Here is a 14,901-nt window from a genome sequence, read left to right as displayed (position 1 = left end):
TCTTTTTAGCACACTTTGGCACGCGACTAGCAGTAAAACACAGCTAGGAATTATATTAATCATAAGGATAACTTTAATATGGAGGAAATCATTGCCAAAATTTCCAAATACGTTTTACCGGCGAACAACTGCCGACTTAACATGGCGGTTGTATTGAGTACAGTCGGTGCGGGAACGATAGAGAGCTTATCAGAGTTCAGCTGTTTCTTTGTTCATAAACAACAGATGGACGTTACAAAGTCCACCCCACCTGGAATCTACCTTCTACCTTGTTAGTGAAATGAAGGAAAATATCTTGAAATGGGAAGCATCAGGCTCATTTCAGATCACCTTTCAGGCATATGTTGTTTTGTATCAGAGAAACACGTGTCGAGGTAATTTAGGATAAAACACGCCAAGTTTTCTTAGTGTCAGAAGAGGTTTTTTTCTTCTTCGAGAAATTCCAGGCGTAATCTGGCGAAGGTGTGCATGAAAACGGTGCTGTTTTCTATAATAAAATGGAATGAGCCATATTATCTGGCGAACATCACCTTTTAGTGCTAATTATCTAATAGCTTGAGTGAGGGAAACAAGTGGTCTTAATATTCTTTCCAGTAAAAAAGCTATCTCGACTCCAATCAACGGCGTACCTTGATGAACTTCTTAAAGGCAATCATCATAGAGTGTCAAAATTCTTCACTTGGAACTTGATGTGCAACAAATGGAGTTTATCGCCACTAAAATTAAAGACAGACATGATTATCAAGAGTTAGGGTGCAGAATTTATTTACAACATATGATAGACAATATTTATTTCAAGACGAGGGCAGAATTACGTCGCCAGTTTTATCAAAATTCAACAGCTGCAATACTTAAGAAAGATGGTACCGACATAGAATACGGCAAGAAAAACTGGGCTTTTATCTGTGGAGATAATCAACTTGTTAAACAACAACATATTGTGGCATCAATCACATTTTACTAACACTAGCATGTCTGTTCCAATATTCTACAACTCTTGGAATCCTGCAAATCTAATATCAGCCATATCATCTTTTAGTGGTGCCAAGACTTCTCATTTCTTATCTCAGATCAACCACTTTTTTGGCAATTATTTTTAATATTTCATTTTTCAAGTTCTCAACTTCAGACTTTTATTCATCAAACGATTTTCTTTTCAAAAGAAGGTTTTAAAATCAAAATGATCCTGAAATTAAACAATTTCAGATATTCCGAGTACCTAAAAAGTTTCTCAGATTTTCTGAATATAATGTCTATAGCATCTTAGATTGTATGGTTATAAAGTTTTTCTCAATTTGGCTATAAGGTTTCTAAGATTTTTCATATGAGTGAGGATCACCTGAAGATTTTATGAGGGTTTAATGTTTCTCAGATTTTCCAGATGAACGACATCTATTAAGTTTTTTCAGATTTCCAAGAGTAAAATCTGAGTCTAAAGCATCTTAAATTTTATGGTTTGTCAGATTTTCCAAGAGTTAAGCCTGATAGAAAGAGTCTTAAGTTTTTATCGGTTTAAACTTTCTCAGAATTCCCAATGTTAAACTCTCTGTGCTTTCGATGTTTAACTTTGAAAATGCAATTTCTCAGTGTAATATTTTTCAGATGTTCCGATTTGTATGTAGTGTAGAGCATCTTAAATTTATGGTTTCTCAGATTTTCCTCAAGTTAAGCTATCGGTGCTTTCGATGTTTGAAACTGAAGTTTCTGAGAGCAAAATTTCTCAGATGTTCTCAGAAGTCTGAGTGTACAGCTTCTAAAATTTTATGGTTTCTCAGATCTTCCTCGAGTAAAATCTGACTACAAAGCATCTTAATTATTTATTGGTGGTAAAATTTCTCAGATTTTCCGATTTCAAAGTCTGAGTGTAAAGACTATTCTGTCATTTTGTAAACTGTCTTTGATCTTCCCTGGCGGCCTTTTTTGGTGAAAGAAGGAGGGGGAGGGGGTACACTGTTCGTTGACTCGCTGACGGTGGAGATGAGAAACATTACGTATGATATTTCTTAGCATTGGCATGCAAATATGCCAAATGTCAGTCTAAAGCAATCCGAAACCAGATTGAATACCAATGATGTGTCTATGACACCAACAATTAGCAATTTTAATGAAAACTATTAAATGTTGACACAACATTATCTTATTTTCGCAAGAAATATGGTTTGACATTATTATGTGTTAAGCGTTGACAATCCTTTTTTAACTTTTTCATTAGCGCAATAAATATAGCAAGGCGTGAACTACGAATTTCTATTATGGCAAACAACATTGTTAACAGCGGTATGACGTGATAGATCAGTAATGATGCAAACCAAATTACAAGAAAATATAAGGTTTGATATTATAGGCGTTAAGTGCTGCAATCCATTTTTGAAAAAAATCATTAACACAATAAATATTTATACTTATATAGTAAAATTGGACTGCAGCCATTTGCGAACTTACGTCGACCTGAAAAAACTCTGAAAAACCCGAGAAAAAGTCCAATAAAATTGCGACAACATGGGTTTCGTGCATTTCATTTTTTATGCGTTCATTGACATGTTTTCGACGCATTGCCCATACAATAATGTTGCATTATGCATGGTTTGACAGTAATATTGCATTATGAATAATTGGACAATAATGATATCAAACCTTACCAACAGAATAATGGCTATGAATATTGCAACAATTTATTGAAACAAATGATGATGGCAACCATAATATTGATTCAATGATGTTGCATTATGCATGGTTTGACAGTAATAATGATATCAAACCTTCCTTTCCATATAAATTGCCATGAATTTATTGAAACCAGTGATGATGGTAATATTGCATTATGAATGATTGGACGATAATGATATCAAACTTCCTTTTCGAATAAATGGCTATGAATATTGCAATAACACGAACACAATTATATGGATAACAATTACTTTCATAAATAACTTGCGACGTATTAAAGTAATTGTTATCCATATAATTGTGTTCGTGTTAATATCATCAATTACTAAATGACACTCAAGGAAATATTGCAATAAATTGTCCAAAAATATATTAAAAGTGGCAAACGCCATCATTTTGGCAGTATGATAAAAAAAAAGTAGGTTACACACCGAAAGAATGTGAAACGTTACTTGCCCTAATCTTTCATGTGTTTTGGACCAGGTTAAATTTGGTTGATTTTATTCAAATTGGATCTAAAAGCTGTTGACACTAATAGTGTCGATTACTGATCAATCAAATCAAATGATTGCCACCAATTTTAATTTAAAATTGTTACACCAACTTCCCTGTCACTTATTATATCCCCCTAATCTGAATTTTACACGGTGTGAGAATAATGCGTGCTTAGATTATAATGGTGGCCATCTTGAATTCGATTCTAATGCCCTAGTTGTTTTTAGTAATCACATGAAAATTAACTTTGCAACTCAAGTGTAACATTGTGATGGGGGCTATTCTTTTGGGGTTGTTCAAGGTGTGAAGACGAGAAAGGATTGGTGTTGAGGTAACGAGGACACCTGCAGTTGCCTTAGACAACGACTAAGTTCGTAATAGCCCAAGTGTTACTCAATAAAATGTCACCTTTACAGCGAAATCGTGTGAACTGCATCGAATGACTACCTGCACCTGAGAGGCGAAACCAAACTTTATTTTTAGTAGATCTGGGTTAATGCAAAAAATAATACATTTTAGATATCAATACAAATATCGAACAAGATGGCGACACGCAAAGATATATAAAAATACACAAAGTTATTTATACAAGATTTGAACCCATTGCACTAACCAATCGCGTAACGATTCGATACAGATTCAAAATGCAACATGATCTTCAAAAAAAAACTTGTAGAACATTATTATGAATTTGTTTAAACGTACGGGGGACGCACTCGCAATATCAGGTGCCAGACTTCGATGAGAAAATATGAAAGAACATTACATTTGTCACCGCAGATGTTATGGTGGTTGGGTGTAAAATACCAAAACTCGAGTCAAAACATGCTCTTGTCAGTATAGCGGGTAGAAAACCTTTACTCATATTTATTTTCCTTAATCTGCCCAATTTGACTGGCGCCAGTCCTTCTAAACGAAAACACTCCAAACACACATGAATATATGCAAATTCACAGGTGTGCAAGTGAGGAGTAACCAAGGGCCGAAGGTGACGAATTTTAATGCAATTTATCAGTGAGTCGAGGGCGGCTTCTTTGAAGTTATGTTTGATTGACAGGTATGTAACGCTAGCGACCGACTATACGGCGCCGGCTCGAGAGGAAATACATACAGTGTTGAATGGGTGACGTCACAAGTGCGGCGCCAGTCAGTCTGCTAGCTGAATTGTTGATTGTAGAGGTTCACATCGAGTTATCACGTGCAGAAAACGATAGAAAATGTCATGAGAAAAATTGTCTTCAAGTCAGGACACATCAATTTGAATTTGAAAAACATATATTAATGCAAATAAAAGAATAAATTGAACTCGACCCATCGAAAATCGAATAATTTACACAATAAACATAATATTACTATAGACCTTGAGTGTTTACATTGTGGTTGTCACACGTTAATCCGATTGTATAGGAGGCAGGGTTTAACTAAAAATAAACGAAAACAAAGTCAATGATTGGTCGAAATATTTGTCGTGACATATCGATTAACCAAGGCTCTCACGTTTTCGTCATAATGTAAATGAGGAGGCGGGGCTTATCACACGTCTGACCTGCTAGTGTACAGAACCCACAGAGGTTTATAAACTCGTGATCGACAGAAGGAACATCATTCACTGCTTCAGTGTTCATACCAACTACATCTATCGTTATTTTATACTTCTGTGATTTTTTTCTGTGGATTATTTTCTCACTCATCTCAACACTACAAAAATGAAGGCTGTTGTAGAAGCTCGTGTTCCATCTGCCGACTTAGGAATAAAATCGCTCAAAATCTCCAAGGGAAAATTCGACGATGGGGCCGAAATGACGGCTTGTTTCCACAAACTCAAGGATTTAGTACCCACCGTGAATCCAGGACAAAAATTATCCAAAAAGGACTTATTACAACATGTTATTGACTATATTCTCGATTTGGAGTTAGCTTTGGAGTTCCAACCCATCCAATTTTCACCCATTGGAACTACTTGCAGGACGCCATTATCAGAAAAGCCAGCATCCAACTCCATATTAAAAGAGGTAGGTTTCATATTGATTTTCTCTTCGTGACTTCTCTGTTATTCCAGTCAGTCTCATGTCTAGTTCCAATACATATTCCATGGCGGAATTTCTCAATCAATCGCGACATCTTGGATTGATGTATTTTGATTGTCCAAACATCGCACGAAGCTAGCAATTCAAAATTGTCATTTCCCATGAAGAATGTTTTAAAATAATAATAATCGTTGAATATCTTTTAATTTGTCTTCTATTATTATTTCAGAATTCATCGTACATGGAAACAGATATTGAAATGCGACCTCCATCGAAATAAATTGATTTCCCAATCTTCTCGAAGAAAGAAATCGGTAAGTAATTCTTACTTAATATTCATTGTAAATAGCTTTAAGCTATTATCGTGCAGCTGGACAAATTAGAATACCTCAAATTGTTGGCAGACCAAATCGGCGACAGACTGGCGCCAGTATATTATGGGGAGTGGTTAAAACACAACACAGGTGCACACGATAACCAAATCCCAACGTTAACATTAAACCAAATTGAACATGTTTACTTATCTTAATTAAAATAATGTGCTTAATGAATTTTTTTCTTGTATTTTTCAGTTATCCATATGTAACTAGTCGACAAGGAGTATAATCCAATGTCCGTCACATTCAAATAATAACATCACAGTTGTCCAGATAACGACAGTCATTGGTAACACGTCACGTCCGTCACGCCTGTGACATAACTTGACGTTGCTCTGATAAACATTTTCCAACAATAAATGGCTCAACAATCCGAGTGTCATCCGCATCAATATGAGGGAAATTCGTCGTTTCGTATGTGAAAATAACATTTTTTGCTTCGATATGTGAACTTCTTGATATTCCATTACTTCATCATACTCGGACTCGTATGTTAAATGTGTGATTGGTGACTCGAAATGTGTGTCAAAAGTGACTCCCATCACGGGGTATATTATTATTATGTATGAAAGTTATATAGAGTATATTATAGAGAAATTTTATTTAGAACTAGTGTATGAACGACATGAATGTGTACTATTGTTGTCCTCACTTTAAAAGACAGTTTTGTTACTTTTCGTTAGTGTGTTGTTTTTGTATATCTGTACTGATTTTTTTAATGTAAAAATATTTGTTAAAATTATTATTTGTTATAAGACGTTAATGCCATGAAATGGTCAAAATGAGAAAAAAAGATTCAAAATATAAAAGTTTTTGTTTTAGTTTGGTATAAGCTGTATATGGATTGGGCACATCAACGGAATCCATTCATCATACTTAGGTCAATTGTAATAACTGCGATGAATTTCACCCTTATTAGCTTGCAGCATGGCTGTTGCAAACTCTTAGTCTGGTCCGTTGGAGTGTGCATCATTCGAATGCGTTCGGTGATGCTCACTTCGTTGATGCACGATGAAGATTGAGGACCAAGATCTCCGTCGTCCACAGCAGTAAATTGGGGAAATTCATCAGGATTCGCTAGAATTTGGTGGGAGTTGTTTCTACAGCATTGTCTTTGAAACACCATGAGAAAGAGAAGTACAGTCAACTGGACATATTTCCGCCCGAATCAAATGAGGAACTAATATTAGCGATGTTTCAGCCTCGAAAACTTTAACTTAATACCCAGCTATGCTTAAGAAATGACATATACCACTTAATACCATTTGCAACTAAAATTGAACTTTTGATTTTTAACATGCGAAAAGACGCACTGGTGTTCCATTTTTAGAAAGATGTAGGTCATATCTAACGCAGAAACGCGAAAGATATCATATTAACAACGCCATATGTACTGATAAGTATATCAAATCGGACCAAAGTGGACGGGACTGACCACCTGTGTATATAACTGACAGATACTATATATTATAGTAGATAGCTTGATACAAGGGCTGGCTAACACCTGGTCATCATATTCTCTTCTTCAAACTCTACAAGTTCAATCTACCCATTCATTAACCTAATATTTGTTTATTGCACGTGTTACACTCCCAATTGATTAAGCCCAAGCTGGATTAGTAATATGGTAAAACACATTTGGTTTGCTCGTTATTAAAATGAGAATTGTTAAAGGAATTGGATTATGACGTTATAAAGTATGCATGTGTGTATTAAAGAAGAATACATCTGCACAGTGCCGCTCTGCCTGATTGATTCTGACATTCTATACAATTACGTAGACAAAGAGGTTATATGGCGAATACTAGAATCTTTCCATAAGCTTTGATTTTTGCTGGTATCATCGTTGGATTAAAAATGTTGTACCCATCGTATAATGGTTGGTAGATGGTAGATGAAGTTAACGTTCGCTTCCAGCGGATGCTGATATCGCAAACTACCCATCGTTTATTGGGTAGTTTGCGATATCAGCATCCGCTGGAAACGAACGTCGTATATTTGATGGTACCCTATTTGTACAAAGTTACAACCTTTACTCCCTCCCCCGAAGACTCATTTGCAACCAATATTGAGGTTATTGATCACAGACATCATTATATAGACCATCACCTAAATTCCAATGTCGTTGTTACACCAAGACAAACTGTATTATTGTAAGTAGCAGAGTTAATATTAATATTTAATATTAAACTTAATATTATGGTAAAATGAAAGATCAGTCTATAGACTACAGTGAAAAATCAAAATTTGTCTACAATATTAACAGAAAAGTAAGGTACGATAGCTAGAAAATCAGGATCAACTCAATCAACAGAGTAGCAGCGTTTTACAGCTTCTGAAATCCTTAATAATATTAATATACTATTTATTGCACGTGTTCCAATCAACGTAGATTGAAGAAATTACAGCTGGATTAGTAGTTTGGAGTATTTTGTTTTGATCATTATCTCAGAGTCTGATCCTAATAGCCCTGGGCTGTTATTACTGAACACAATATTACGTCGACTGAAATTTAAAAGCATGGTCACAGGAAACCATGAAATCCAGAATACGAAATTGGCAAAACTAGATAATCTTTAAAAGTTGATAATTTTTCACTGGTTCTGGGAAGGTACAGAAATTCTGAAAAAAAATGATGTCATCAGTAGGAGAAGTGAATGAAGTCAATAAAAGAAATTGATGTAATCAGTAAAAGAAATGGATGTAATCAGTAAAAGAAATTGATGTAATCAGTAAAAGAAATTGATGAAATCAGTAAAAAAAATTGATGTAATCAGTAAAAGAAATTAATGTAATCGGTAAAAGAAATTGATGAAATCAGTAAAAGAAATTGATGTAATCAGTAAAAGAAATTGATGAAATCAGTAATAGAAATTGATGTAATCAGTAAAAGAAATTGATGTAATCAGAAAAAGAAATTGATGTTATCAGTAAAAGAAAATCAGTGAAAAAAAAATGGAATAAGCAAGAGAAATTGATGATCAGTAAAAAATACAGTTGCGATCAAGAAATGACATTAATCAGACAGAGAAATACGTTTAAAGAGTAGATAAAATTGATGCAATCAGTAAAAGATATTTGATTCAATCAAGAAAAGAAATCTGATATGATACGCAGAAGAAAATAGTTTAATCACTTCATCACTTAAAAGGATACTATCTCTTAGAATAGACATAAAAGTCTCAAACATGGTCAATAAGTGTATATATTCATCAGTTAGACTTACAGGTGTCATGACTAAAGAATAGAATCTCTATATAAGACGATATATTCATTAAACAGTAATTATTGTAAAACGCTTCTAAGCACGTTTCAACGTTACTTAATTGAATGAATTACTACTCAATTTTAAGGATTTATCGGATTTTTCTAGGGATTCTGTTGTATAATTATGACACCAGGTAAGTCCACTGATGAACAAAGACTCATTTTAGCCAAGTTTAAAAATTTTAGTCATCCTAAGAGGTTGTATACATTTAAAGATAAGATCAAGATATAAGTACATCTGTGGTTTGAAATTGACTGATTAACAAATCATGGCGATATAATGTTATGATTCACGAACAAGGAAAAAGTTGATGAATGATAAACTATAACGACATCCTCGTTATAAAAGGTGAACTGTGTGTTAAGGAAATGATAAGATGATCAAATTTGAATTGAGCCATGTGTTATGGGTGTCACCTATACTCCGACGTCACCGACAACCCCACAGAAATTTTGCATGGCTATTGTTCCACGACATTATTTTTGTATTAATTGAAATATCAAATTCAAAATAGTACCAGATTGTCTTTCGGTTGATGAGAAAAGCAACACTTGAAATAATGGTCACTTCACCAAGGGACATTTTCAATCCGAAATGAGATAATTTTCACGGGAAGTTTCCTTGAGGGAAGTGTTTTTTTTGTATTCAGAAGAAAATGGTCACTCTAAGACATAATAAAACTTCGATTTAAAATGTTAGTTTGAAAATTTGTGAAGGTTGAGAAATATTTGAAACATGATGATTTACTTTCTGTCGGTGGATTTTACGATCAAGTTATAAAGGCAAATTTCAATGACTTTGTTGATAAACATTTATTTTGAAGCATTGAATGTCTGTACTTTGACGTATTCGTCGGCAAATTTTCGACACCATATATTCATAACGTTACACTGTAAAATTTAAAGTATAATTTAGAATTGGCCTTCATTTCCTGTTACGCCATTTTCCCATAAAAAGGATTAAAGAGATAGATCCTCTAAAATAAGGAAGGAAAAAGAAATTTTGAATAGCAAAGTTTAGTCATAATTAACTGTTCAATGCTAAATTACAAAGCAGTTGTGTCATATTTTTTTCACGGAAACAGAATGTGAAAACTAAGGCAACAAGACCGTATTTTCGTCAAACTTTAGACTGCATATAAGCCCTACCGTGCCCCCAATTTCACATCAAGTTTTCATAGGTTATAATTTCATACCAACAGGATTTCATTTAATTTAATACCCCCGTTTAATTTTCTACTAGTTTTTTCTTGATGTCTTTGATTCGGCCATAAATGGTCAACCATCGGAAAAGAAAACAACCTCAGCTATACATTAGATGATAATACTCCTTTAAGAGTTCAATTCCGTTTCATTTTTCTATTTAACATATGGTATGACAATGGTTTTCTTAATGAATTATACACAAAATCAATTTTAACCTTTTATTATTTAGAATATTATAAATGTTTCTTCCATTGTTGTATGAATCACATCGAAACAGTTGTTCTGTATTGCCTTAGGGAGTTGTATCTAAGGGATTTTGCAGTTTTTCTCAGGAATCCAATAAGTTCCCGTGTTCAGTACATGTCGTCCCTTTTTTCAAAAACAATTTTTCATTGAGACGTGAAAGCTATTGGGAAACAATAAGTTAGTAGTTGATGATTTTCGTCCTTCGTTGTCGAAGATGACTATAACGTTATATTAGGGAAGGTTTGTGTATGCATAAAATACGGATGTGACGTAAGACATCTTTTTCAGAGCTTCCTGCTTAACACATCTTCAAGATGTCAAGCTATTACGAACTTCGTCTTATACCCTGACTGCAATAACAACTTTTCTTTTATCGCTCAAAGCAGCGATTTAATTGGATTGTATGCGTGCGAATACAGCCAATCAGGGTCCTCCACAGAAAGACTATAAACCTTATTGGCTGTATTCACTAGCGTACAACCCAATCAAATCGCTGCATTTATAAACTACCGTTATACAAGAATAGTGGATGTTGTAGTCAAGGTCGATATAGCTTGAAATTGTGAAGATGAGCTTAACATAGGGGTTGAATTAGGCTTCAGGTACATGCAATTGAATTCCGAATTTTTGGCTGTATAACATCATAGTGCACAAAACGTAACGTAACCTATGCACAAAAATGCTCTATGAATTGTCAACCAATGCTGAATATTTCTCGGACACAGATTAAGTCTCATAACAAAAGTTGTTTGAGATGGTCTGGTGAGCGGCAAGATTTGTTAGCTTATAATAATGTTACACAAAATATTGTTAGCATGGACAGATGTTATATCTGACTATTATTAAAAATTATCAAGTTTGATAATCACGTATTTAACTCCCCAATTCCTTTTTTCATTAACAACCCCGTTATTGGGTATAAAACGATAATTATTGTCGAACAATGACCAGGTCGACGACGGCTGGAAGATATAAGCACCGGCAATGATATCAGCAAACCCTGAAAGCTTTGCGTCACAGACTTTACCATTCTCTTGGAACTATTACAGTAAATCTATTGTTAGCTAGGATGGAATGAATTATTAATTCTTAACGCTATAAACAATCTGTAGAACGTATGTCGCGTTGTTTTTTTTATAATGCAATATTTCTGACGACCACGAATCATTTTTACTATGGCGAACGTGGTACAATTTTGTGATACACAAAGGGGGCTAACTCCATCCAATTACTTATATTTATGTTAAAATTTTTGGCAATTTATCGAATGGTCACTACTGTTGTATAAGATAAATAACAATTTATATTATGTATTTTGTGGGATTTTTGAAAGCGGAAGTTGACAAAGAGTCGTAGAATGGCATTCTGAAGGGAAATGAGCTTCGCCGTCAAAAAAGCTCTAAATAGCAAATCAACATGAATACATTATATGGACACTCTGAAAGTAGAGTCGAATGACAAATCTGATATCCCAGAAGAACGAGTATGTCTCGCTAGCTACTATCAGATCCGTGTACAATACGCGTAGGCGAAGGATTCCTAATTAGATTCGCTGAAGTATTTGCAACAATATATCACGCGTGCTAAAGGCTGTAATCGTTGAAGATCTCTCGACTTTTGAAAATCGAAAAAGAGTAGGCTCATACCACTGTCCTGGAAAAATATCCCTATTTGCACATATCATGGCTTTGCCCGTCTCATTAGCTCAATCAGCTGTAGGGCATTAAACTCCGTATCATTTTTAAATGTATACAAGATTCAAATTGTCACATGTTATGCACCTCAAAGACCAGAAGTTAAGTTAACAAAATATAAAACAATTTGGAAGTCGACGCTGAAGCACTATACTTGCTAAATAGAGCAAAATAAACTGTAAGAGGTAAAACGTCTTTTCATCTTCATTTCATTTAGATAGCTGCAGAGGACCTATGTGTTCTAGTTTTTCATTGAAAAATTATCGCATCTGATACGAATCTAAAATCTGGATTTCACACAGATTCAAGAGTTTGTTTTCAAGATATCATCAAACATTTGTCAAACAAGGCTTGAAAAGATAACAATTTTTCTGTAAAGGGTGCTAAAGTGACACGTTAACAAAAGGAACTATGACTGAAGACAAGAAGGAAATGAAACAATTTAAGGAGTTGAATGAAAGGGTAGACTAAGGACAGGTGAACGATGAAGTTCTTTTTGAACAGGACTTAATGTTAAAGGACCATCGTTTAAAAAATTGAAGTATTCAGGATTAGACTAAAATAGATATATCATTCGACCCCAGTCCAAGGCAAATTGAATGTTCTAGCTTATTTTGTAAAGAATTGGAATACCATACTCAAAAATTAGTACCGCAGTTATAGTTATACTTCTATGTAAAGCACTGGCCAAGGTCACAAATAAAGAGATAAATGTTCAATACAAGATAAGGTGAAGTTAGCATAGTTAGTATTAAGTTAAAAAAACAACCACGAGTAATCTACAATAAACAAAAGTCTATAATATGAAAGTTTTCTTGTTACCAGTTCTAAAAGAAAAGAGTGAAAAGATAAACATCTATATATAAGGATTAGAATATATTATACTTAATGAGCTAGAAAATAGAGAGGGGGGTTAGGTATTGTTGGATTCAATGGGATCGACTCTACCACGGACCAGAAAATTACTAAGGTTTTTATTGCGCTTATAGGCAATTACAAGTCGTTTGGTATATACATTCGGAAATCTGTTCTGTAATTCACTGTAATACTGTTTGACGATGGATGAGGTTTTGGCAGCTGTATGATTAAAGGTGGCAACAAATGGAATTAAGCCTTAGACTGCATTTACGTTTAAAAAAATGCGAACATGCTACAAAAATAATCTTATTTTACAGAATTTAACATCGGTTTATTTCAGAGAATTTTCCATCGATATACCGAGTCAAGTAACATAGATTTAACCATTCGGTATTCAATAATAGTCGAAAACAGTCGAAATTCATTAAATCGTATAGAGTACATAAGTTTCATTATATTGGTGTTATAAACCTTCTCATGTCATAATCACCCTTTCACACTACACCTGGGTGGAAAACAGTAAGCTTTCAATATCATCGTGGGAACACTGCCTTTTCTGTTCAGTGTACCGAAACAGCTGAAGTGACCGGGGGACAGATGAGGGTCGCACCTGCGAATCCAACCACAGTCTTCCACCCTTCGACCCTGCGCTGAGACCCACACGTGCAACACGTGAGAGTTACAACAAAAGGACAATAGAATTTGGAATGACCTTTATCTAAAATTATAGAAGGCTGCCACATGTTCATACAAATGGTCCTTCCTGTATAGAACAAGTATACGGACTGACGCTATACAAAACTAACTTATTCATAGAACAAAACAGCGGCGAGTGAAAAACAATAGATACTATGATGCTTTAGGCTGCAAGATGTCAGTATCTAAAAGGTAAAAAAAGAGAAGAACTGCAGCCGTCAAGTCCCAGTACTAAAGTAACCTAGTATTAAGTACTTAAATAGTAACTGATGGTACTAAATTACTCATTTGGTAATAACAGTTTTCTTAGTCTTGCACCAGCTCAGCGAACTGCTTTCGAGTTCGGAAGAGTAGCGAGTGTAGGGTAGGAGATTATTCAGTAACTAAAAACTATCAATTATACATTGTGTCGTGGCACATAATCATAATGCAAATGGAGTGTTCACAAAATTAACAAGGTAACGAAATCTTTGATCGTGCCTTTTGAATCATTGACACCAATTTAAAATAATATCAAAATAATTTTGGTTTCAAAGTTGATCCGTTTTACATTAATGTGTTCAAATTATATTATAATGACTACAAAATCTCGAAGTCTAATGTGACCATTTGGACTGGCAGAATTTTCCAAGGGACGAAAGTTACTGATGTAGTACATTTGACATCGACTTCTAAAAAAAAACCCACGAAGTAACTGTTGTAGTAAATTTGTCAAAGATTTCTAAAAAAAACCCACGAAGTTACTGTTGTAGTAATTTTGACAAAGATTTCTAAAAAAAACCAATAAGTTACTATTGTAGTAAATTTGACAAAGATTTCTAAAAAAAAACCAATAAGTTACTGTTGTAGTAAATTTGTCAATGATTTCTAAAAAAAACCCAAGAAGTTACTGTTGTAGTAAATTTGTCAAAGATTCCTAAAAAACCACCAAGTTACTGTTGAGTAAATTTGTCAAAGATTCCGAAAAAAAAGACACGAAGTTACTAATGTAGTAAATTTGACAAAGATTTCTAAAAATAAACCCCACGAAGTTACTGTTGTAGTAAATTTGTCAAAGATTTTCTAAAAAAAAAACCATATAAATGCTAGAAATAAAATATTATTATGGATATACTGTTCTTTCCCTTAATTTAATCATTTGACATACAAGAATCTTCGTCATAAGTAATAACAGACAGCGGTGCGTAAATTAAAGAAAGAAGTAGGATATCCATAATAGTGCATATTTTCTAATATTACGCCTTCTTCTAAATGTCATTCAAATATAGAAACATGTAAATACTGTTATACAATAAAACTTAAAGATCCTGTTGTAGTACGTCTGACAGAGACTTTTGGAAATAAAACATAAAGTTAATGACAGAGAAT

At 34.1% G+C, this 14,901-nt stretch overlaps 1 protein-coding gene across 1 annotated transcript; it reads left to right on the top strand.

The window, feature by feature from the left end:
• Nucleotides 1-4,739: 4,739 nt before the first annotated feature.
• On the top strand, nt 4,740-6,371 carry LOTGIDRAFT_233168 (hypothetical protein). The gene is made up of 3 exons (XM_009058722.1): nt 4,740-5,174; nt 5,419-5,503; nt 5,762-6,371. Exons 1-2 carry the CDS (start codon nt 4,869-4,871, stop codon nt 5,467-5,469), a joined length of 357 nt encoding a protein of 118 aa, XP_009056970.1. The 5' UTR covers nt 4,740-4,868; the 3' UTR covers nt 5,470-5,503; nt 5,762-6,371.
• The last annotated feature ends 8,530 nt before the right edge of the window (nt 6,372-14,901 follow it).

The sequence above is a fragment of the Lottia gigantea genome (assembly GCF_000327385.1).
Source record: "Lottia gigantea unplaced genomic scaffold LOTGIsca_35, whole genome shotgun sequence".
NCBI classification, from domain to species: Eukaryota; Metazoa; Mollusca; class Gastropoda; family Lottiidae; genus Lottia; species Lottia gigantea.
Note: the sequence above shows the minus strand (reverse complement) of the source record. Positions and strands in the feature narration are given on the sequence as shown.

What these genes read in the sequence shown, in the direction of transcription:
- LOTGIDRAFT_233168 (XM_009058722.1), top strand. Translation starts at nt 4,869, where the DNA reads ATGAAGGCTGTTGTAGAAGCTCGTGTTCCATCTGCCGACTTAGGAATA. An exon ending in CCAACTCCATATTAAAAGAG is followed by an intron (nt 5,175 to 5,418) that starts GTAGGTTTCATA and finishes TTATTATTTCAG; the next exon opens with AATTCATCGTACATGGAAAC.